The sequence below is a fragment of the Melozone crissalis genome, unplaced genomic scaffold, assembly GCF_028551555.1.
Source record: "Melozone crissalis strain CALT ecotype California unplaced genomic scaffold, PUWL_Pcris_2 ptg000357l_1, whole genome shotgun sequence".
NCBI classification, from domain to species: Eukaryota; Metazoa; Chordata; class Aves; order Passeriformes; family Passerellidae; genus Melozone; species Melozone crissalis.
This window is the reverse complement of record NW_026536102.1, coordinates 129,538-155,587: the sequence shown is the minus strand read 5'-3', so window position 1 is coordinate 155,587 and position 26,050 is coordinate 129,538. Positions and strand designations below refer to the sequence as shown.

At 41.7% G+C, this 26,050-nt stretch overlaps 1 protein-coding gene across 1 annotated transcript in view; it reads left to right on the top strand.

Moving 5' to 3' along the window:
- LOC128949966 (inositol polyphosphate 4-phosphatase type II-like) overlaps positions 1–26,050 on the top strand; it is a gene marked incomplete at its 5' end in the record, with an annotated part of 99,435 nt that overhangs the window by 30,650 nt on the left and 42,735 nt on the right. Inside the window, 3 exons of the mRNA XM_054294858.1 lie at positions 3,082–3,259; positions 7,964–8,176; positions 23,685–23,829. Of these exons, the coding sequence (XP_054150833.1) occupies positions 3,082–3,259; positions 7,964–8,176; positions 23,685–23,829 (536 nt within the window). The remainder of the gene's footprint in view (positions 1–3,081; positions 3,260–7,963; positions 8,177–23,684; positions 23,830–26,050) is intronic.

Sequence of the window (26,050 nt, the reverse complement as noted above, 5' to 3'; positions counted from 1 at the left end):
TTTGCAGTTGCAAAACAAAAACAAGACTGAGACATATGTTTTGTGAAAGTTTATCAAGCAGAAGAATGTGGAAAATGTGTATGTGAAGATAGTTCTGGCGTCTTTTCTATTACACAGAATATCAATCTTTGTGCAGACACAAAGGGAAAGTCCTGTATAATAATATTTACAAAAATACAGTGGCTTTGCAATTCTTCTCTCATTTATTACCATCAGGAATGTCATATCCAATTTTTATAAAAGGCACATTATAAAAAAAAAATAGGACCTGAAATGAGAGCAAGAAAGGCTTTTCTTTTAAGTGAAAAGTTTCTGGTATGTGATCTGAAGAATGTCCATAAAGCAAGTTTAGGACTGAAATGACCGCTGACAGTCATGTGGTTATGGTTAATGATGGCGCCAATATATGGAAATGGTCAAGTGTGGTTTTATATGCTTAGTGAAAGCTTTCAAACTTTTCCCAGAAAGCATTATAATACAGTTTTCAAAAGGTACCTGAGTCATAATTTACATATGAGAGGTATGTTTTCATTATGCTGCTGCTATTCTGCACTGGACCTACCCATGCGGCCTTTACCCTAATGCAGAAGTTTCATGCAGTTTGTGCCTTAGGACACCTGTGAAAAGTTTCTCTTCTGCCTAACAGTGCTTACATACCAGAGCTGCATGCAGCACTAAGCTTTAAAAGTAGCTGCAGAGGAGGGAATGTCGCTTACTTGTGAGTGGGAATATCTGTTTGTGAAGGCTAAGGCCACAGAAAACCTCAGCTAGTCATACATGCAGCAGTGTGAACACAACAGTTAGAAACTTCAAACGTGTTGTTTCTGAAAAATAATTACACATTCTTCTAGGGGGATTGAGAAAGTTGCTCTCAAATTATGAGAGGAACTAAATATTTGAAGTTGTGTCGTGCTTTCTAGGGTTCTGAAAATGTTTAAATTGTCCAAATAATTACCAGTCTGGTAGTGCACTTCATTCTGAAGAGTCATTCTCTCTTCACTAATTCCTTTACTTAAAAGCTATGATTTACTTAATTGCAATGAGAACTGCCCACACCTTTGGTGTCACTGCCCTCTTTCTTACAAGTGGTGTCTGTAGCTTTTCTGCTGCAATATTCAGTGAAGCCTAGAGCTGTGGGAGATCAGTGAAAACTATCTAGGATTTAAAGACTGAGGGAAATCCCAGAAAGGAGTGAACTTGATAACAGCATTAGCCAGATTCAGCCTGCAAAAAGGACTTTTTGATAAAGGGAGGGAAAAGCCTGATGGGGAATTAGAGAAGTGTCAAGACTTTTAAGACTATGTCTTCACTGCAATTAACATAGACTGTTGCTCTTTGTCCCTGCCCTATCCACTGAGCCTGCTGCTTGAGGGTTCCAGTGGATGTAGTGCCAGATCTGACTCTGGAAGTCATCTCACTAACAGGCTCTCCACCTCAAAGGCAGAACTGTGGCAGTTTCTTGATTACTCAGAGGGACAGAGGTTTGCTTGTTTTTCCTAATTCATTAGGAGGGACAGTTTATATTATTCACTTTGCTGAAATACTCAGAATTATGACTTCTACTAGACATGGGTCTAGTAGACATGAGTAGCTCATGTAAGTTGGAGATGTGTCGTAATTTAGATGTGGCTGGTAGTAATGGCAGCTATATGCCATTAATCCTGATTGCTTCTACAAAGAATTGTATCTAGGAATGAAGACATTGGTGAAAGACAGAAAAATAGAATGGATATTGGGGAATAGAAAATTAGAATTGGGTATTGAGAGTATACCTCAGCAAAATATGTAAGCAAGAGCCTTCATTTTAAAACTGCTTGAAGCTATCCTTATTTGCCAGAATCATAGAAAATGCTGAATTGGAAGGGACTGATCAAGATTTAGTTTCTAATTTGTAGAAAACTAAAGAGAAGGAACTAGAATTCACTCAATAAAAGGCACAAAGGGGAACTGGGGGTAGGGAAGAGATCTGGACAAAGACTGAAATGAAAGCGAATGCATAAAGTTCAGAGGATTGAACAAGTGTCAGTATTTGGTCTTGGTATGCCAAATTAAGAAAGAAAGAAAGTGGTGAAATGGCTGAAGGGACTGAAATACTTCAGACAAAAAGGAGAGAAGGGAGATACAAACAGTACCAGCTGGGAGTAGCATGTACATTCCTCTGGCATTGGTGATGTGCCAGGAGGGGCTTGGGTTCTTTTTTTCCTGTTTTAATCTGAAGCTGCAGAAGATTTTGGTTAGTTTCTCTGAAAGACTAAACCAGGGCTTTATAAAAGGAAGGGTTACGTACCAGAGGTTCAGGTGAGGAGCTGTGGGCTGCAGGCAAGAGCCAGTGGGTGTGTGCATGCTGTCTGAAGTGGTGTTTGAGAACAGTGGTGTAAGAGGATATTGCATAATTTGTAGGGAGGAAAAGAAGAAAGAGGGATAGGAGAAGTCCTGCAAAATAATTGCAGTAGTTTGAACAGTGGACAGTAGGAAGTTTGCAGTGTGCATTTGTGTGGTTTTGAAGTAATTCACTTCCGCACCCATTGCTGGGTCTCTTCTTGCAAATCAGATGCCTGTTCTTTATTGGAGATAACTCTGTTTATCGTCTCTTCCTGGACATCATTGAGGCCAATCAAAACACAGTGTGGGCCACTGATCAATTCAACCTTAATGGCCCACTTGGAAAGACTCGGTGAGGCAGTCAATTCTCTTTTGGGGAGCTCAGTTGGAAGAATAAGGAGCCTTATGCTCTTTGATATTATTACCTGACTTTGTCAAATATTTTCTGTCTCTAGAATTACAGTGTTTAAAAGAAACACATAAAAACATGGGGGTTTATGTTCAGATCACCCACTCAAAGGAATTTTGCACTGTATTACTTGGAGCATGTGGTGGTGGGCTGTTTCATGCCGTTTATGCTTTTACTGTTCAAGGAAAGGTTTGTTTTTACCCTTAAATGCAGGATCAGTGGTGTCTGTGAAGTTCAGGCATCTGGCTTTTTTTTTTTTTGCAAAAGCAGTGGTAAGATTTTTAGCACCATAAGCATTGCTGTTAATGGCAGAAATGAATTTGACATGATGTGACTCTCTGTTATCACAGCACTGGATACCAGTGTATTTACTATTCACCTGAAAACACAGCCAAGGCAAAAGAAGTTTTCAGCAACATCAGTCATCTGCAGCCTCTCATATCAAGCCATGCAGACCTGCTGCTCAGTTCTGCAAGCCAGCGTTCTCCAGACAGCTTGAAGAACTCTTTAAAGATGCTTTCAGAAAAAGTAAGATTCAAATCCTCACTGCAATGGAAAATGGAGTAACCAAGTCTCTCTAACTGCTGGGGAGGAAGGGGGGGGGGGTTTCTGCATCATTTGACTTTCACAGCATCAGGAAATGTTAAATAAACTCAGCTAAAATAAGCATCAAAATGTTGTTATTAGAAAAATAATGTTATTTAGCATTTCTGTAGGCCTTCCGTATAGAAAGTTAATGAAATCTATAAAGATTGCTTTATTAAAAAGTGTAATTAATTTAATTTCATGTAGCTTCTTCATCCTCTAGTGGCTACATAGTGGAGTTTATGAAAATATCAACAATTATAAATAATTTTGTAGTATGAGAAGTCTTTTTTTTTCATTCTCTTTCTATGATATTTCAAGCTGCTGGTTATGGGAGGTAGTTCAAGCCAGGTTGGTGTATAAGGTTTAGAATAACAGCATGATCAGAAATGGTGATGCAGCCTGGAAGGAGAAGCTGGGAAATTTGCTCTAGGAGATCTCAAAGTTTATTTCTCTTTTTCCTATTATATCTGTCTGTAGCTGTAACCTCTTCCTCATTTTAGTTCCTTTAGTTCTAAATTAGAGAAGATAATGTTCGCCGCTGGTCTCACAGACTGATAATGGAGATTAGCTGAAGCCTGTAGTGCTTCCCAGCATATGTTACCCTATAAAAATATGAGCCCTTATATGAATAACAATATGAACTCTGTGACCCGAGAGCTTGTGAAGAGTTTCCCATTTCTCCACGGGCCATCCCTTCAGCAGTATGATCCCAGTATGGCTCAATAACACGATCAGTAACCATTTCCATGCATCTTCAGCTATTGGGAAGTGACAGCCCTGTTGGTCTGTTGAGCACCATTACCCCAGCAGCTCCTCGTGCCATAGGAGGGTTTCAAATATTGATATTGAGCTTGGCCACTTGCTGGGAAGGCATTCCAGAAGAGCACTAGGGAGAGGAACATCGCTCTCAGCGGCAGATGTGTGAATCCACACTCGCTCTGAGAATGTGGAGTCGCTCTGAGCGTCAGGGGTGATGGAAGAAGGCAGAATTCAGCCTGGAAATGAAACAGAGGAATTTAAGGAGGGGGACTGTAGTGATTATGGTGTACCTCTGGATGCAGGAGGGCATTTTTAGCTGTGCATAGAAGAGTGAAGCTGCTCTGTTAGAGGTTAGTTCAAAGAAATCTGTATGCACAGGCAAAGCCAATCAGGCAAAGAAGGGTTTGTTCTGAAGATCCAAGGGGTGGTTGCTGAGCAATGTGCATTTTCTCTGCCATTGGCCTCTGGACAGGAGGAGGGGATGATTTCAGAGGCAGGAGCCATGGTACTAAAGTACTGCTTGAACCATGGCTCGCTAGAGACTCTGGCTATAAAAAGGGGACAAAAAAGACAATTCATTCAGTTTGCTAAAGCCTTAGGTATTTTACATTTATAGCTGGTGGCTTAGTTGAGTGTGTTCATATCAGCTTTTCAGGACCAGGATTAAATTGCTGTTAGTGCATGAGCTCAGGTTCCCAGAAGAAGGAGTCTCACCCCATGTACTCCTTGGATGTCTGTCTAGCCTCCACCTTTTGCTTGGAAGAGACAAATCCAGTTGTCTGAACAACTGCAGCAGGAGTGGTTCAATACCTGCTTCCCTGTCTATTACCAAATGCACTCCTAGGAAAAGGTGGACAATAGAGAAATAGGGTGGATTGCTGAGGAAGCAAGTGTGCTGGGACAGCTGCTTGTAAAGAGGGGAGGAGAGATGGGGAAGAGAGACCAAGAAACAGCTTCAGGAAAGAGAAATACAATTTCAAAGCCCTAAACTCAGTGAACCCACACAATACTGAAATTAGATCCCTCATGGTTAATTCAAAGCCTTATATTGCTGTCTTGAAATATTCTGTCTGTATAGTCTGGTACAGTACTGGAGAACCAAGACTACCAGAGTGTTCCTGCTTGCATTTAACACAGAGTAGCACATGCTCTGCTGAGTATAATGACATGATATCTGCTTGTGCTCCTGAGGCATATGTAGTGCTTTGCTATTCCATCTTTCCTGCACTTTTTGTATGTAAAAAATAAATGCTCTGATGTTTTAACTGGATAGATATTTAGAAAGTAAACATCTGTTTGAAGCCATAAAAATTATTTGCCTGGTGATTAAATTCTGCAAGTTTATTAAAAAACATATCACTTGGTATATATAAGAATTCTTTCTATAATTATTAGGTAGCAGTGAGTAAATCTGAATTATCAATAATGTGAATTACATTAAAGTGTTCATGTTGGAAATGGAAGGACTGGCTGCATGGATTGAAAGTGGAAAATGAAATCAAATAATTCCACTGCTGCTTCTTAAAAGGAGCTTATTTTCTCCTGTTAAGCATCTCCATATATAATTTACAGTTTCCTGTAGTGTTTTCCTGAGACTAACCTTTTATCATCCCTTTTTGTTAGTTGATTAAGGAAGCCTTTAGCTATCGACAAGTGTATCAGCATTTGCAGCTTGCAGCAGGCTTGATAAATTAATTTTCCAGCTATGCCTATCTTTGTTTGCAGAAATACTCTTTAGTAGAGTATCTGAAAGAATTTGCAGAGTTTTTATTTCTTTGTATAGACTGGTTTTGTGATTTCAGTGCAGTTTCATAAATAGTGATGTTCTGCAAATTTAGCTGTACTGAGCTGTTAGAAAGTGAAGTTAAAACATAGACTGCTGTAAAACCAATGGGATCTCTGAATGGAATTTAATTACAGAATTATTTGAGTTGCTGCATGAAAAATGGAGTCGCACTTCTGTACTGATTTTCTTTTAAAAACTAAATTTCCCTATAAAATATTTCTATTCAATTATATTACTTAAACTTTGCAGTCCTAGTGGGCATTATTTACATCAAGCTATCCAATTCTCCTAATTTTTTGAAATGTAAAGTTTTTTTGAGCGTTATTCTGAACCAGAAACGTGAAATTTTCTCAAACAGACATTGTGGGGAAGGTAGATATTAAACCTCAGCAAAACCATTATATTGCTGTTTTTAAGGGTAGACAAGTAATGGAGTTTCAACTCTCTTGCTATGGAACTGTAGAAGTGTTGAAGAGGAGCTTTGCTGTTACCACACAACCCCTCAAATCTCATTGTGCCATGGTAAGGCAAAGAATGGTGGGGTGTGATAGCACTATTCCCCAGAGACTAAGTCATTCTCCAGGCATGCACCATCTGGGTTGGAAATGTAGAAAACTGCAATTGTCCTGCAGAGCAATTCAGGACAACGAGGAGACAGTCCTGAGAAAACTGTTAAAAAATGGCCTTTCCCTCAGGCACCAAGTTGGTAATGAGGAGAAGGAATGGGTCTGGTAATATCGCCAGGGAGATGAGTAGCGTTGCCAAGTCTAAAGAATCCCAAGTCAGGTCTGATTTTGGTTTTAAAAAATCAATAATTTTTCTTAGATGTTCCTGCAGTTCTTATTTTTAGAACTGTAGAGATTTATTTGGAGTAAAATTTTCAGCCCGTCCATGTGAAACAATTCAGAAAGCATTTTTTTGGTAAACATAATGAAAATGGGAAAGGCAGAAACTTCTCATTTAAGTACCTCACCTAGCAGCTGGAGCCTTAAGAAAACCATTAATTTTTTAGAGCCTTTCTGTCTTAAATATCTGTAAACTTTTGAGAGGGTCTTGAGACAGGAAGGCAAGAAAAAGAAGTTGAGTAGGAGTGGGTGCAAAAGAGGAACAGGTAGCATGAAGAAAGGGATAGGATAAGAAATGCAGAAACTGGGAGAAAAGACTTCCAGGAATCTTCTCAGGAGTTCCAGGGAGGTGCTGGCACTTGGCACTTGTTTGTTTTGGGGTTTTTTTGGCTACTTTTCCCTCCAGTTTTTGCATAAGCAGCACATAAGGGCTGAAGAGAGCTTGGCTGGGCAGCCCTCATTTTTGGCATTTCCTGCTGGTTGAGGCTGGATCCTCTGACTCTTATCTACATACCTTCCCACATCCCTGTTTAATTAAGATTGTCTGCACAAAGGCATACTTTCCTTGTTGAGGTGGAAGGGAGATGAATAATGCAGGGAGGTTGAAGGATTTAAAAAATACGGTAAAATGCCAGCTGTAACAGTCAACATAGAAAAATGATGCAGAGATTGAATAGCATCTTCAGAAGACCCGAGAAGACAACTTCAGAGTTTCCTTTCTTTAAAATATACAAAAAAATCAAGCTTGAAATCAGGTGTCACCTACCATGATATCTGGGTTGACACCTACCAGTAGTAAAATTTATCTGTGGAAATACTGCTTTTGCAGATACTGCTATTTCAGCATTGTAGAGTGGTGGGTTTTATTTAGAGAGATTATTGAACTGGTTAATTGTGTTTTATCTTACACTTATTCAGAAATCATTGTGCTGTGGTTGGTTACTCTTGGAAGTGGTTCTTGTTGAGGCTTGCCTCTGAGGTGAAATTTGGAATTCAAATAAAATGTGAAAAGATTGTGATCTCTGACAGATAATGTGCTCCTGTGTTAATGCTTAGAACACTGGGATTGTAGAATGTGATCTCTAAAACTCTTGAAATTTTCCTCATTATTTGTTGGCCTACTTTGTTTTCTGCCTCCCAGGCAGGCCTGAAACAAATAGCCGCTCTGCCTAAGGATAATTCAGTGTTACACAGCTTTGCTGCCATACCACATTCTTTGCTCTAACCTTTCCATTGGTTTGGTTTTTTCCCTAGACGGAGTTATTTGTGCACACGTTCAAGGACCAGCTGGTGAGAAGTGCCCTTCTAGCGCTGTACACAGCCCGGCCTGGCTGTGTGCTCAAGAAACCAGCTGTGCCCAGGAGCAGTGCAGAGGAAGGGGCTGATGCACAGCACCAGGACCATCCTGCTCACGTCAAAAGGCAGGACTCCATACCCCATCATTCTGAGTATGATGAGGAGGAGTGGGTAAGTGGACAGAAACCCTTGGCCAGTGAAACCCTACAAATTAGCATAAGCCACCTCAAGCCCTCAGTGTCCTTGTCACATGCCGTTGCAGGGGGCAAAGGGGTGCAAAACTGTAAAATTGTGCTTCTCAGATGCATCGCAGATATGCAGATTTTGAAGCTAAATTGCAAGGCTTTGCCTAAGTACAGTGTGCTGCTCTGAGACTGCCTAGTTGTGCATAGAACAGTGAAGGTGTTGAGTGTATTCTTGCCCAGACACAAGAATAGTCTTTGTTCTTACTTGGGTTGGTTTTGCTAGTTGGGCAGATTTAAGGACTGGAACAGTATATGCTGTTCACAGGGAAATGGTTTTTTTGTTCCCCACCCCCTGCAACACCCCTCTCCAGCCCTCAGGCTGTAATCATTTTAAATACACTGAATTAACCCTCAGCCCATTGCCCCTAGACTCTGTTCTTAGAAACTGTCTGAGGTTCTGTAAAAGAATTAAATACAGTGTTTGGATTTTAACATTCTTAGCATATCTTTCAAAGATATGTATTATTTATATGGCTGAAATGTTATAAATCAATTATTTTGGTGGATGTCTTCTTTAATAGGTCTGTTACTTTATTTCATACGTACTCAAGCTATTTTTATTCAGTCCAGGCTCATGCTTTGAGTTCATCACTGTATTCTCATAGACGTAAAGGATGTCAGCATATTCATCTCTATTGTAAATAATTAATAACTTGTGTGAGCTATGGTATTCCACCTAACCTGTAATTTTTTCCACACCAAAAATAAAGGAAGAAGAATATATTTCTTCTAGAAGAAAGGCAATTATTTCCAGCCCCATGCATTAAGTATTCGTGAGATTTAAACAATAAATAACTCATTATTTCATTTGTCCTCCAGTTTTAGAGCCTTTAATTCACTTTTTCTTGTTTTCTCAACAACCTGAGGGGCTGGAATGGTGCTCTTTGCTTGAACTAAAGCCAAAATGTTTGTTTTTAGCTGTTGAAACATTTAGAGATATAAATAACACAATAGTTTTTGTAAAAGAGATAAATTTTGCACTGGAAAAAGTGGCATTTGTGAAAGCTGCATTTTAATTTAGTACTGCAGTTCAGCATCTCTGAAGAGAAGATAGCTTTGCTGTAATTCATAACTAAAAGCCGCCAGGTGCTTGGTCCTCACCTATTAAACTGCATAAGTGGGTAATTTTAAACAGCATTCATTTTTTTCTGCTGAATTAGTAATCTTGATTCAAATTAAATGTATCTTTCACTGTTTTCTGAATTGAGCTGAGTCAGAGTCATTGTCAAACTTGAGACAGTATAAATTTTGGAGAAATTTTGTGATTTTTTCTGGATTTGAATGGTTAAACTTTTCAGTTATTTCTGTCAGTAGAGGTGATATGAGTTTTAATAATCAAATTGTGATTAGCACGATGGAAAGAGAAAGAATAAAGGCATGTAAAATTTGAAAAAACACTTAATCCACTGTGAAACACAACTATAAAGGGAAAAACTTTAATATATGTTGCTTTGTATGCACAATGCTCTATCCTCCTTTGCTGTTGTAGGTTTTTTCCTCACTATTATCAGTACTAAGTGTTATAAGTACTATTATAAGTACTAGTGTTACATTTTGCAGTTGGAACTTTAGTTTTGCCTGAAATCTACATCCTTAAACAACTCTTTAAGCTGACCCTTGAAGCAGCCCACGAGGGTGTTAATCTCTGAGCAGAGCTCAAAAAGGCCTTAAGGTGATGCCAAATTTTGCCCCAAACAGGCAGGGTGACTGCCTAATCAGACTCAGCTTAAGTCAATTAAGCAGGAGGTATTTTTATTAGCGACGCGTCGGAGAAATCACAAAATGGATTTCTGAGTTCTCATAGCAAAGCAAGTCTTATATACAATTTTGGGTATAGAATTACATCAGATCAGGTACATAATCATGCATATTCATATGGGGCGTGGTGTAGGCGGAGCGTGGACGGAGCGTAGGTGGAGACATCTCTTTTGGGGAATTTTCAGGTGGTCGTTCCTGTTGCCTTCATCATAGACGGGGTCTTTCTGATGAGTCTTCCTCTTTAAACTTTTGAACTCTTTTCCTAATTTGGTCAATTCCCGGTGTATTTGGCTTGGATCCCGTGGCTTGGCAAAACCCATAGGGTCGTTTTGACATTGCTGGCTCTAAACCTGCTTAGCTTATTAGTTTCTCCTATACTTATCTCTTCCCCTGTCATGATGCTCTACCTTTTATCTAATTTATTGCTCTGTTTTCCTGGTGCTGTGCTTTCTCCGTGTGTTCTAGTGCCAGGCCCTTCTTTACATGCTTCTCATTCTATGTTTTAACCCATTACTTCTGGAAGGCTATCTGCTTTAGGGCTTCATTTCCCCCCTTCTTCTAGTAACTTACGAATTCTTTCGTCAAGTTCTGGTCCCACAGGACGCTGATAGGCTCGTACCATTGCCCAAATCATTTGGGTCCTCTTCATTATGCCCCTTAATTTCCACCACAAACAGATGTTTGTAAGAGTTAGTAATAACAAAGCTACAATTACTACTAGCATTGGGTGCACCAGGTAATGGAAGACCTGTGTAGCTGTTGGGGAGTATCCTGTAAGGATGTCCCACCAGTGATGCTGGCCTACTTGTTCTATTTCGGTCAGGACATTCTTTATCTTTTCTGAATTGTGTTCTATCTGCCATACCATTCGTTTAGTTGTTTGATTCACCTTTTGCACCAATTTCTTTACTTCAGGGTGTGCAAGCATTGCTTTGAGGATTTTGACGTCCATCCCTATTTGTAATTTCGGTATCTCTTGATATAGGTTGAAATTTGTGTTAATTAGCTGTTGGGTAGTTATTGGGACAGTGTAATGAAAATCACAACCTATGATCTTGGTAAAGTTGCATACACAAAAGTTAGTATTGTTAGTCTCTTCTAGGCAATTATCTATAGTGACGTTGTCACAAGCTGTCCTTACGCAAGCACACCCATTTCCTATATAGTAAACTTGTGATTGTGTTTTATCATGCGGAAGCATTTCTAAGGTACATACACTGTTTTCAGCATCTAAGCATAAATCTTCGGCTTCTACCACAGCATTTTCGCAAACATAGCCTAATTGTCCTCTAGGGATACATGCTTCCGTGCTAACCGATTGCCACCTGTTTTTGGTGTAATCATAACTGGCCCAGACGTTATGGTTTATTGGCCTAACAACGACTTTTTGGTGTGTTGTCCCTAGAGTGAGGATGGGAAAGATAGCTCTTTCCTCTGCCGCACTAATGGTGAGGACATAAGCTTCAATGTGTTCTTGTTGAGGCTCATAGGTGAAGTTCACTAGTTGCCACCAAGCCTGATGGTCCCTCTCAAATTGTGTAGTGTGATTGTCCTTTAATATTGTTTCCCTTATTTCTTGAGGTAATATACCTGACGTTCCTTCTCTCATTATTCCTGCCGCTACTGATTGTACCCATTGTTGCGTCTGAGAGCATTGGATAGCGAGTGCAACGTCTCTGCTGAGTTCCCCTGTGTAGTCAGTGAGCTTTACAAAATCTTCTGCAGTATGGTTTGCTACCATGGCTAGTAATTTCACCACTAGCGATTGTGTTTCGGCTAATGTAAGCATGGATGTACTGAGAGGCACCTTAAGCTTTCCTAAGCTCGATGTGACGGTACTTAATTTGTTTACTAATACCTCTTGATCTATTGTGTTTACTATGCCAAATCCGGTGCCAATCCACCCACTTAAATCTCTTTTTGTTTTTCTGTGATGAGACCTTGTCGCTAGCCATGCATTCCATCCCTTAAGGCTTTGCTGTATAAATGGTCGACAATCCTTTTGCAAATAAGTAATATCGGTGTGAATGTTCATTTGCACCTTTTTCAGGGAATAAGTGGGGTCCAACAATAATTTTAGTTCGTTAGATTTTCTTATCACCTGAGGCCCTATAAAGGTTAGGTTGTGTACTGCTTTACACTCCACTGGTAGGGTGGTTTCTTGAGGCAAGTCTAGATCTGGATACAATGGGATCACATCTTCTGGTAATTGTATCCTATATTCGGCAGCACGCCCGAAAACACGCCCGAGGGAGCTAAAACCCTGTCCCAGTGTTTTTAACTCCCTTTCACATGTGAACGTCATTGACTGATCCAATCTAAATACCATCTCACACAGTGCTTCTCCTCCCTCAGGACCACTAGATGCTCTATAAATCACCGAGTTTCGGGGTTGTGATCCAGGTGGATCTTCCCTGAAGTCGCTCCACTGACATGAAATTGGGCCCTTTTGTTGAGTCCAGGCAATGGGTTTGCCCATTTTCACTAGACTAAAGGTAATTAAGTTTTGTTTAGAGGCTGGCATCGAGGGTTGAATTGTTAATATCAGCCGCCTTGTTTTTCCTCCTCTTTCTCCTGTTGGGTCAAGCTCTCGACACCTAATTTGGATTTGGTCTCCCTTGTATGCTATCATGGAGGGCTGATGCCATACTTTACTTGCATATGGCTGATTGTTACGTAAGGCATAAACCTCGAAGTAGGGTCCGCTCATTCCTAATTCCGGGTGGATACACTGATGTGCATGAGACCATGGGTCTATTGGGGAAGAGTCTTGGGGAAGAGCTATACTTATCGAGAGTCCAATGATCAGAGTTGTAAAGGTTTGGGGTGGAGTCGGGGTCATAGTGTCTGGCTGTCAATTTTGTTTCTTTTGGCGTTCTCGTTGCTTGATGTGAATTTGTTCTACTCGTAAAATAGCCTTTTCTAGTTCAGTGTCTAAATCTCTTTGTTTTTTAAAGGGTCCAATTTGGTCACTTGTTAGTGGATGTCGTGGGACAGAAGAATAGCAACGGGTCGATAAAACCTTAGAACGACTAAGTTTCAAACAATATTGTAACCAGCGGTGTACTTTCCAATGGCACCACCCTAATACAATTTGTTCAGGAGCTTCAAACAATTCCTTAGCCTCTAAAATGGGTCTGTTGGCGAATTTCTCTAAGGCCAAATAGTCGTCATTTTCCCTTGCTTCTTTGCAGGTACACTCATAACATTGGAGGTCCAGTAAACAACTTTGTACGTTCCAAAATTTTCTATCGCAACCTCCACAAAGAAATCCAATTAGTCCCACACAATTTCTTTCCCCACACCCAAAGCACGGCCGATCGTGAATAGGGTCCTGTGGGTCAGGTCCTTGTTGACTGTACGTTTCGACCCACCCTATCCACTGTATTGGCGTGCTACGCAATGCAGCTCTAGCTTCGGCATTAAATTCTGCTATGAGAGATAAAGGTTTTGGCAAAGTCAATGTTAGTTTATGTTGGATTCTCACGTGATCCTGCGGAGACAGCTGACTCAGAAGTCTGTACATATAGGGCAGGTTTAATGTCCTCTTGTTGGTTTTCCGGAGCTCTCTTGACCCGTGAATAGTGGATCCACGTAGGTCGTTCCTTGATCCGAACCGCGGTGAAGGTAGTCAGCAGCACTTGGAAAGGTCCCTCCCACTTTTCTTGTAGGGGTTTTCCTGAAAGATTCTTAACATACACCCAATCCCCGGGGTTAAACGGATGCAATTTGTAATCCGGTTGCTTAGGTTGGTGCTCTATCATCACAGCAGCATTCTTATCAAACTGTTTCCCCACCGCAATTACATAATCGTAAATGTATTGATTACCAATCTGGTCTATGACATCCCCATTTACAGATTGCATAGCATAAGGTCTACCATATAGAATTTCAAAAGGACTTAACTTTTCCTTCGATCTTGGCTTGACTCTCAGTCTCAGCAGAGCAATAGGCAAAGCTTGATACCACTGCAAATTAGTCTCTTGGCATATTTTAGCAATTTGCTGTTTGATAAGATGATTCATCTTTTCCACTTGCCCACTGGCCTGTGGACGGTAGGGCGTGTGCAATTGCCAATTGATTTGTAATGCTTTGCTTATTGCTTTCACTACTTTTGCACAGAAATGTGTACCTCTATCTGAAGAAATGCTCTTCGGTACCCCAAACCGTGGAATAATTTCATTCAATAGTACTCTAGTTACCTCTCTTTCCTTATTTGTCCTACAGGGGAATGCTTCAGGCCACCCAGAAAATGTGTCAGTTAATACCAACAGGTACCGAAACCCCCCCTTTTCTTGGGAGTTCAGAAAAATCAATTTGCCATATCTCACCTGGGAATTTACCTCGGTTTATAGCTCCTAGGTGTACTTTGGTTCCTGTGTTTGGGTTGTTCTTCAGACACCGTTCACACTGGGACGTAACGTGTTTTATAGTAGTAAATAATTTTGGTCCTGCTATTCTGGTCTGCAAATATTGGTAAAGCGAATCTAGGCCCCAATGGGCCTTCTCATGTTCTGCCTTCACAAACTGCCACATCACGTTTCCTGGTATCACTAACTGTCCTGTTTCTAATCGACCCCAACCATTTTCTAGTATTTTGCCCTTATTCCTTTGAATCCACTTATGATCTGATTCTTGGTAATCTGGCTGGATATTGATATCCAGCTCCCCTGGTATTAGGGCCGCTATTTCCGCTTTCTTATTTCTTATGGCCACCAATTTAGCTTCTGTATCTGCCTTCCTGTTCCCTATTTCTGGAATAGTATTGCCTTTCAAATGCCCCTTGCAATGCATTATGGCCACCTGTGTTGGGAGTTGGACCGCCTCCAGCAGTCGCAGAACCTCTCCTGCATGTTTGACTGTTTTTCCTTGTGTAGTCAACAGTCCTCTTTCTTTCCAGATGGCTCCATGAGCATGTACGACAGAAAAGGCATATTTAGAGTCTGTCCATATATTAATTTGCATGTTCTCTGCTAATTCCAGGGCTCGGGTCAGGGCTATCAGCTCTGCTTTTTGAGATGAAGTCCCTGCAGGCAGGGGGTTTGACTCAATTACCCTCTCTGTAGTGGTGACTGCATAGCCAGCCATTCTTACTCCTTGCCTCACGAAGCTGCTGCCATCCGAAAACCAGTTGTCCGCGCCTTCGAACGGCTCTTCTTTGAGATCTGGGCGACTGGAGTAGACGGCTTCAATTGTTTCCAGGCAGTCATGTTCGATGGGTTCTGCTGGAGCTCTTCCTTCTAAGAATGAAGCTGGGTTCACAATATTAGTTACCTGAATGGTTACATCATCTGATTCAGCCAGGATGGCCTGGTACTTTAAAAATCTGGAAGGCGACAACCAATGGTTGCCTTTCTGTTCCAGCACAGCTGACACAGTGTGGGATACTAACACAGTCACCTTTTGGCCCAGCGTAAACTTCCTGGCCTCTTCTATGTTAATTATTACTGCGGCCACTGCCCTCAGACAGCCTGGCCATCCTTTACTTACTTCATCCAATCGCTTGGAGAAGTAGGCCACAGCTCTCTTGTGTGGTCTCAACTGCTGTGCCAGTACTCCTAGGGCCATCCCTTGCCGCTCATGGGAAAATAGCCAGAATGGTTTTGACACATCTGGGAGACCTAAGGCTGGTGCTCTCATCAGCTCCCGCTTCAGCCTCTTAAAGGCCCCTTCCGCCTCGGGAGTCCAAACTAGGACATTCTTGGTTTCTTTTAGCAAATCATACAATGGTTTAGCGAGTATCCCATACTGGTAGATCTATAGCCGACACCAACCTGTCATCCCCAGAAAGGCGCGCAGGTCTCTCACCGTCTCTGGTTTGGGCATCTGGCAGATGGCCTCTTTCTTGGCTGCTCCCAGGGATCGCTGTCCTCTGGAGATTTCGTATCCCAAGTACACCACTTCCTTTTGCACCAGTTGTGCTTTCTGTTGAGAGACTCGATATCCACTTAAACCCAGGAAATTCAACAAGGAAATAGTCCATTCAATGCATTCTTCCTCCGTCACTGTCGCTATTAGGAGGTTGTCTACGTACTGCAGGAGAGCGCCATCTCCCGGCGGCCCTTCCCATTGTTCTAATTCTTTGGCTAACTGATTCCCAAAGATCGTGGGCGAGTTAGACCAGCCTTGGGGCAACCGTGTCCAGGTAAGTTGGGTCTTTCTCCCCCTATCTACTGATTCCCACTCAAAGGCAAAAATCCTTTGACTCTCGGGGGCTAAGGGAAGGCAGAAGAATGCGTCTTTCAAATCTAATACGGTGAACCAGGCCAGGCTATCCTTTAGCCTAGTTAAAAGCGTATATGGATTAGCAACCACCGGGTGTAATGTCTTGGTTATTTCGTTTACTGCCCTCAGATCCTGAACGAGCCTATACGTTCCATTAGGTTTCTTTACTGGCAAGATCGGTGTATTAAAGTCCGATTCACATTCTACCAATAACCCTAGTTCTAAAAACCTTTTGATTATGGGCTCAATTCCCTTTCTGTCTTCTATCCTCAGAGGGTATTGTTTTCTTACCACCGGTCTTGCCCCGACCTTAAGTTCGACAACAATCGGTGTCGCTCGTTTTGATTTTCCAGGTATATCTGTAGCCCATACCAATGGATAAGTCTTGCTCAGGATTTGCTCGAAATTGTGGTTCTCAGGTTTGGGTTCCACACAACTGATTGTTAGGCTTAGGGCTGTAATCAGTTGTTCATCGTTTACTTGAAATTCCAATTTGTCCTTGTTGAACTTTATTATGGCTCCCAGGTTTTCCAATAGGTCTCTTCCCAATAAGGGCTTTGGCGAATTTGGTAAATACAGGAACTGATGTATTCCCATTTGTTTCCCAATTTTGTATTTAATGGGTTTCAAAAAGTAAGCTTTTTCTGGTTGGCCTGTTGCTCCCACAACTTGTACAAATTCATCACTTTTAGGTACCAATTCCTGATTTAAAACCGAAAAAGTTGCTCCCGTATCAATTAAAAATCGCAATTCCTTTTTACCTTCCCCTAGCTCCATTTTAACCAGTGGGTCTGCTAGGGTACGGCCCACCGGTCCCCGTCATTCACTATCCTGATGTGTGGTGGTGGTAGTGGCCATAAATCTTTCCCTCAGTTGGGGACATTCTCGCCTCCAGTGCCCCATCTGTAGGCAGTGCGCACATTGATTTGGCCCTACCCTAGTGGGGTGGGGCTGGAGTCTCCCTCCCCTTCCCATTGGGTTGCCTCTACCCCTTCCTCGAGTTCCAGGTTCCGGGTAACCTGTCTTTTGAGCTGCCACTGCTACAGCCACCACTCGGGCTATCCTCCTGTCTTCCTTTTTCTTCTCTTCTGCTTCTCTATTATTATATACCTTCCATGCCTCATTTAGCAGTGTCTCTAGGTTTTTGTTTGCTGGGTGCTCAAGCTTTTGTAACTTCTTCCTGATGTCTGGGTTACTCTGTCCCATCATTAACCCTAGCAGGTGCTGTTTCCCTTCTTCTGTTGCCGGGTCTAGGGGTGTGTATTGTCTCATTGCCGCCCTGAGTCTGTCCAAGAACTCCGATGGGGTCTCATCCTTTCCCTGCCTGATGTTATATAGCACTGACCAGTTGATAGCCTTAGGGATTGCATTACGCAAGCCCATCGCTATCAGTTTCCTATACTGCACCAACCGTTGATAATGATCCGCGTTACCTGGGTCCCATTCTGGTTTACTGCTGGGAAAATTATCTTCTATTCTCCCCGGTAACACTTGAGCATGTTGTCTCCCTGTTTCCAACACAAGCCCCCTTTCTGTATCTGTCAGCTCCGACAGCATCACTTCTATATCCTCCCAATCAATATCTAAATTCTTCGCCATTAATTCAAATCTCTTTGCTACTCCCTCCGGATTTCTCCTAAAATTTTTTGCTTCATCCCTCCAATTGTTCAAATCACTTGTCGAGAACGGCACCTTTACTCTAGTCTTTTCCCCTACCATTGGCATAATTTGTCGGAGAGGAGCTATCGTATGGTTCCCCTCCTCTCTTTGCTTTGTTTCCCCTCGTGCCACAGATCTGGTATAATGCGAGTGACTGGTCCTTGCCCCGGGGTTCTCTTCCTGTGCCTCTATGTCCAGTTCCTCATTTTCACCTCCTATCTCTATTACACAGTCCGTCCGACTCCCGTCCTGGGTCTGTCGTCCCCCTAATATCTGTCGACCCTTATCCTGCCCCGGGCTACTACCCCTCTCATCCTCTGCTGCTTTCCCATCTCTTTTATCCTTTATCTGTATTATTATACTCAATCTCTGCGAGTTGTTCTCTGTCTCCTTTTCGCATGTCACATTACCACTCCCCTTATATTTTAATTCAGGGACGTCGCCCCCCCATGAGTCGCTCTTGTCCCCAGCCTTTGGTGTGCTGGTTTCCATTCTGCAAACACCAGTCCTTGGTGTGTTAGTTTCCATTCTACAGTCACCCCCATTTCTGGATGTGTTACTATCCCCGTATGGACTAAGCTTGGGCGGGCTGCGTGTCTCCCCCCGGCTCTCTTCTCCCAATGGACTGCCTTCTTCCCTTTCGAGCTCCAGTCTGGGTGGGCTGTCAACATAGCTCCCCGACCCCTGTGGGCTACCTAGTTCCTGAGGGCTGCCCTTTCCCTCGCTAATCCCCGATTTTGATGGGCTACCCTCCTCCCAGCCGTTGTCTAGTTTCTGAGGACTGCATCCAAACTTAGATTTCCACCACTGCTCCAATTCCTTTAATGGGCTAGGATCCCCTTGTTCCTCTTTTGGTCCGGGAAGGGGTCCTTCCCGCCCTGGAGCGAATGGATGGTATTCCCACAAGCTTATTTCGCTCTCCTTTCCACTATCCCTCCTTGTTAACTTGAGACACTGCTGTCCAATACTGCATGCATCACAGCAACGGTCCTTTGACTTCGGACCTTTCTTATCTCTTTCCAAAGCCAATACTAGGGGGTCCTGAGGGGCTACATTAATTCCACATCCCTTTTGCCACTCAGGTTTATTCCTTAGGGTGAAAAACATGTCTGCGTATATTACCTCATCCCATTTATTGAGCCGTCGGAGGAAGAGCATAAGTTGTAAAATGGTATTATAGTTAGTTGTCCCCTCTGGTGGCCACTTTTCTCCGTCATCAAGACGGTACAGAGGCCACCATTGTGTGCAATACTTAAGAAGTGTTTTTTTACTTATGTTTCCCCCTGGAATCCCTCCCAGGTCCTTCCAGTGTTTTAAGATACATCCTAAAGGGGTTTTCATATTTATATCTTTACTCTGTTGGCTTCCCATGGCTATTCCCTGTGTCTGCGTTTTCTGTTTAACCGGAACAGTCTCTTTTCGCAAATAATGTATGTCAATTGATTTTAACTCTTCATACACACAATTTCCAATCGCTTTGTCCGTTTCCGACCTGGCTTCTCGCGAAGAACAGGAAATGCGGAGCGGGACTCCCTCTCGCTTCGCAGCGATGCTGCGTCTCATTCACTCTCACCCACACATCTTTATGAAACAGTTCCTGCCTTATGGTCTATATCAGAACGGACTGTTTACCAGGTAGGGCCACGAGAGGTCGCCTGCAGACCGTGAGATACCAGTTTGCCAAGTTCATGCACATACATTTCCAATCTGTTTACATAGAAAGTAATAAAAGCATCCCCTATAAAATTTTACAGCGGACACATAAGACAAACACATAAAACCACCAATTAACACATCTTTCTCCCGCTCTCAAAGAACAATAGGCAATCTCCCATACAGCAAAACAAACCAAGGATACCAAGTTCAACTCTTCTCTACCACAACCTAGTCGTTTCCTTTTGTACTCTATTTACGGGACTTTAACCCGTATTTACGGGACTTTAACCCGTAAAATCAGGGATTTTTACCGAGGCGTCCCTCCGGCTTACCCTGCGAGCGGTCACGTCTGACCCTCGTTTTCCAAACAAAGCGCTTTATCCCAAAACCAACAAACAATTCAAATACCTCTTAAAGCCAATAGGCAATTCAAATACCTCTTAATTGAGCAGGAGATGCAGCCAGCGTCCATCCGAGAGCACCGGTCCAGGGAAGGAGCTTCTCCCGACGAAAAGCCGTCAGAGGCGCCCAGAAGACCCAGACCCGGGCCCGGGAGAGGACCCTTAAGGCTTGGATCTCCTGTCTGGTGCCATACGTCCCTTCGTGGTCGCCAGAAAATGATGCCAAATTTTGCCCCAAACAGGCAGGGTGACTGCCTAATCAGACTCAGCTTAAGTCAATTAAGCAGGAGGTATTTTTATTAGCGACGCGTCGGAGAAATCACAAAATGGATTTCTGAGTTCTCATAGCAAAGCAAGTCTTATATACAATTTTGGGTATAGAATTACATCAGATCAGGTACATAATCATGCATATTCATATGGGGCGTGGTGTAGGCGGAGCGTGGGCGGAGCGTAGGTGGAGACATCTCTTTTGGGGAATTTTCAGGTGGTCGTTCCTGTTGCCTTCATCATAGACGGGGTCTTTCTGATGAGTCTTCCTCTTTAAACTTTTGAACTCTTTTCCTAATTTGGTCAATTCCCGGTGTATTTGGCTTGGATCCCGTGGCTTGGCAAAACCCATAGGGTCGTTTTGACATTGCTGGCTCTAAACCTGCTTAGCTTATTAGTTTCTCCTATACTTATCTCTTCCCCTGTCATGATGCTCTACCTTTTATCTAATTTATTGCTCTGTTTTCCTGGTGCTGTGCTTTCTCCGTGTGTTCTAGTGCCAGGCCCTTCTTTACATGCTTCTCATTCTATGTTTTAACCCATTACTTCTGGAAGGCTATCTGCTTTAGGGCTTCAAAGGAATTATCTGAATATCCACTGAAATGAAGGCGACACAGCATCTTCAGAGTGCTTGGACGTGCAGATGCTGTGCCATACATGGCACAAGCAAAGCACACAGCTGAAGTGGTGTGTATGGAGGGACAAGAAGTGACTGAGGAGCTCTGTGGTGAATTCGGAAAGGCTGAGAATCCTTTAAAAACAGAAACAGCCTCTGGGACTCCACTGGCTGGCAGTGTTTAGAAGGAAGACATCCAGTCAGGTGCAGTGACAGAAAGGAGTGTCCATTCCTGCTCTCTGAAATGAGGAAGGTGTCTTAGTTTTTAATGATACTTTCTGATCAGATGGAACTTAATTACAATTTTTTCAGTTGGATGAATGAAAGAGAATTATTTTACAGGCTCATTTTTAATTGTCCTAGGAGAGGTGCCCAGCTTTCACTGATGCCAAGGCCTGCCTTTCCATCTTTTCATCTGCTTAAGAAGATGAAAGGTCAGTGCTAGGCTACAGGAAAATATTCTGGAAGTAGTAAAAGATGACAATAAGAAGTGACGAAGTGAAGGGAGACGGCCCATCTTAATTGATCAGCATCGAACTCCAATTTATTGATCTAACATGCACATTTTTATAACCGTGTTAATTAAGTTCATACATATTGCAAAACCCGAGCTCATCATTGGCTACAGATTACACAGCAACCCCTCCTCTTGTTTTCAATACCTGTGGTTTGTTATTGAGACCAAAACTTGTGTTTCTCATCCTGTTATTAACTGTTCTCAAGGCCTCCATGTTTGTCACTGCTTTCCCATCACTACCCAAGGACAAGGTATTTACTTGTTATTAAAAACAAGCCTGAGAACTTTGCTGTTTACAGCTGCCTTTTACTTTTCAATCAGCTGTATATTTTCATGGCCTTTTTTCCTTCAAGCCATGTCTGAGCAAAATTCTCCAACAAAGAAACGGATTAATTTCTTCTCATGGAGAATCATAGAAGCCACTTGATTTTCAGTGATGGGAAACTGCAGTTTTACTTGAAAATTGTTCCTGCCAAACTGCAGAATTTCAACAGCCTTCTTAGATAAACGTGACTGCCTTTGGTGCAGACAGAATAACATCTCAATGAATGATAAATAGATGCCTCTACATTTTCTATCTGCCCACAATCCCAGGAGCCTCCTGTGTGGAGAAAAGGGGCTGTGAAACAGGCCCTTGCTCCCTCTCAGTTGCTTGTATATAAAAAAGCCAGATACATGATAATAAGAGTGAGCTTTCTGTCAACAGATGTTTATGAATTTCGCTTCTAAACCCTCAGGGAACGTTTGTGGGAATATTGTATAGAAATCATCTCAATGCTGGGTTAATAGTTGGTTTGAAAAAAGTGCTCTTTCCGATGTGAAACAAGGGCTCATATTTGTGTTGCTTGTGCAATAACTCCAGATGCTCTTTAAGAGCTTAATGCTTTTTTTGTGCAGGAATTAAGTTCCCCCATCACACAAAAGAAAAGGGAAATTAGATTGCTCCAACTTCTCTGAGCAACCTCACTTGCATATTCCTCAGCAACTTCAGTGACTGAAAGCTCTGAAGCTCCCTTATACTCTGGAGGATTCTTCATAGAATCCTTCTCCCCAGAATTATGCTTGTGGGCGGTAAAAATCAGTAGTTTCACACATATTGTAAATGTTTTTTCAGGATTGCTTGAAGTGCATAGAGGAGGAAACTTTTGAAGGAATCTATACCTGCCCTCAGTCTTTTGTGTCCTCAGGAGGAGGGAGCAGGGCATAAGATAAGATCCCTCTAGTCAGGCTGAAGCAAGGCATATAGTTGAAAAGCGACATTAGATATAAATGTTTGCCTTAGCAGTGGCTCTAGATTTGCCTCCACTCAAAATCCAAGGGTTGCCATTTAAACGGAACTATGCTATTTCTCTGAGTTCTCAGTTTTCTTTAACCTTCTCTCTTGGTATTTTTGCAACTTCATTTTTCTGCCTGAAGACCTGACAAATACATAATGCTTCTGGCTCTGTAAAATACAAAACAAAGCAGTGATGTTAAATTCCCATTTTTAACCCTCAAGCAAACTCTGGTTGCTCTGCAATACTTTCAGAATGACTCAGCATTGAAACATATACTTGGAGAGGGAAGGGTGGTTTCTGTGGGTTTGTTATGGTTTGGTTTTAGTCTGATTGCTTGTCTTGTGAACAGCCTCATTACTTGTATGGCTTGGTTTCTTCCTTCTTATTCAGTGCTGCAAAAGTGGGTGCAAAAGCTTTGATTATCCATAACAGCTCTTTCTTATGCTCCACATGATTTCTTTTCCTCTCTGCTTGTACAGAACTTTTTGTACCTCTCTATTACTTCCCTAATTCTCCTATTGTAAACTCAGTTAAGTGTGACGGTTGCAGTTTGTGTGAGAGGTGAGGAACAAAACTGAAATTGTGTTAGCTAATAAATATGCCATGACAGCAAGTTTCTCATTTTAGTCCTTGAATTAACATTTTCTTCAGCAGAGTAACTGATGTGATAAAATACAGGATATGTTAAATTATCAAAAAGAGGTTATTAAACACTGTGACAAAACTGGCCCACACAAGGTTTCATTTGTCAAGCTTTGAGTGTGTCTGTACTCTTAAGGTATCATTTAAATAGACAAGCTGCTCAGTTCCTTGCTATTAGACCTGAAACTTTGTCCGCATTATGTCGAGTTTGAAGCGCTTGTGCACAGTGTCTAAAACCATAAAAGTTTGGGTTCATTTACGCTGCAAGAGAATCTCCATGAAAAAGGCTCAGGTTGGTAATAGGCTGAAGGATGAGAGGAGCAGTCGTATGCTAACATCATGAATAACTTACTATTGTCCCTTTTTGGTTTTTTTTCTGCAGTAACATGCAGTGATAATTCTGGTCTTTTCAGGACAGGGTCTGGGCCAACGTGGCAAAGAGTTTGAACTGCCTTATTGCCATGGTGGACAGGCTGCTTGAAAAGGACAACATCAGCAACATCAAAGAGGGTGAAAATGAGCCTTCAGCAGAAGATTGCAAGGTGTTGCATACAGGCGGTAAGCAACCTCCCCTAATTTTTTTTTTTTTAGTCATTGACAAGAGTAAAGAAAAATTTGCACAGCTACAGAAAAGTCATCTAGAGAAGACTCCATAGTATCTTTGATGAGAGTGCTAATGGCAAGGTTTACACATTTGTGGGAGGTTATTTATCAAAGTACAGCTTTAATGTGTGCTCAGACTGCTTGCCATGTGCAGTTGTTTGTGCTAGAGTGTAAACCTTTTGAAACTACAGTCTTTTCTTTTTGTAGGCTGATGTAATTTAATTTACTCTAGATTTTACTTGCGTGTAGTATTTTGAGGAAAAAAAAAATTGGACTGTGTCTTACCCCATAGAAAATTTGTAAGGAAAGGTGAACATTCTGAATCAGTGTCATTCTCCTGCAAATGCTTCTGCTTTTCTGAGGTGATATACTGAGTTTTATTTTCTGATTTGATAAAATTCATGTTTACCTGGATATACCTGTCAGCCTGTGTCAAAAGGTCAAATGGAATAATTCAGTGGGATGATGTAAAGAAAATTTTGTGACAAGGGTCCTTGTCACCTTCTGATCTTCTCCTTCTCATCTTCTGATCTTCTTCTGATCTTCTCCTATGATTCATGTTTGCATTCTTGATGCATAGATTATATCTGCTTAATAAGTCTAATGGGATTTTCTAGTCTGAAAGTGTGTTGCAATAAATGAAACAGATCCTTAGTGATGGTGGTAGTAGTCCTAATGGAAGGACATCAGAGCCAACCTTTGTGCCACTCTTTGGCTAAATAAATCAACTCCCCATACAAAACAACAAACCAACACAACTGCTTTATTTTGTACAGTTTTGTATAGTTTCAATTTTCTTTTTTTTCATTGTGCATTTTATCCTGTGTCTTCCCTTACATGTTCTCCACGGAATTTAATTACATCATTTTATATAAAGACTTTTAAAGTTATCAGTACTCACTTGTAATTTATTTCTTACACAACAAGAATTAAAATCACTTTTAAAGTTTTATGTCATTTGTGTAGTACTGGTGAGATCTGTGAATTCTGGTTGTAGTATTGATTTTTAATGCAGCTGTAACATCTGCATTTTACCAGTGTGAGAGGTTTATGCTGGAGTCCTGGCATCCTTGTTTTCAGTGCAAGATGTGTTGGACTTGATTTTGTGTGATTTGTTCAGAGAGCAGCTTATTCCTTATCTGTTTGGTTCTCTAAGTTTCTGTCTACCAGGCATGTAATGTTAGACAGGAGGGTGATATAATCTCTGCTCTCTAGTGAAGGCTTGCAGGTGAAAAATATCAACACAGCTTTCTACACCTTTCCCGCCTTCCTCAGAGAAAGTACAAATATTCAACAGCTAGGTAGGTGTAGTTTTGAACTTGGGAGAATCCTTAGATGGTGGGCCTTTTACAGACTTTTACAGACTTTTCCCTAATTTCCTTCACTCTCTTCAACCCCCTGAGTATCTCCTCTGCTATACGCCGTGTTATGGATTTAACCAGCACAGGCAAATGAAATATTGGTTACAACTTTTAGGTCACAAGCCAAAAACAAAAAAGGAAAAAGCAAAGTTGCATCATTTAAAGTACTGTAATAAGGCAGCCATCAAGTCATCAAGTAGAATGAAAGGTAGCTCTTGCTTAGCAATAATGATAATAGTGATGGTTAGAAAATTTTAGATGAGCTTCATCCAGCTGAGAGGTTGTCTTCTGGAGCTGGTGGGCCAAAGACACAAAAAATATCCAACTGCTATGATGCTGGAATAAATCCTTGCTTTTTTCTTCATTTCAGAGCCATCCCTATTTCTCTTGAATAAGTACAGGTGTCCTTCAGTGAGAGCAGTGCTTTTGTTGAGCTGTCCTGAAAGTTCTCTAACACGCCCTCACATGAGAGCTGCAGAGATCTGTGGGGCAAACTGCTGTGTTTTCATGTCCTTTTTGAGTAAGACATCGTTTTAGGAATGCCTTGGACAGTTTATAGGACTTTCAAGGTCACATAGAGATGGAGACGTTTTAAAATTGCTTTCTTTTATAGGACTAACTTGAAAGATGGAGCTTTCCGAAGAGCTTTCCAGGTGTGTGCCAAAGTTGGTTCCCTAATGATTTTCAAAACTTTGGGGCCAGAATTTTTCATGCTTGACTTCTCTATGAGAGTGTGGGTGTAGATGTTTGTTTTTCTCTGCATCTCCCTCTCTGAAATTTAACGTGAAACCCTAAGGCTGCACTGTGAAGCAACT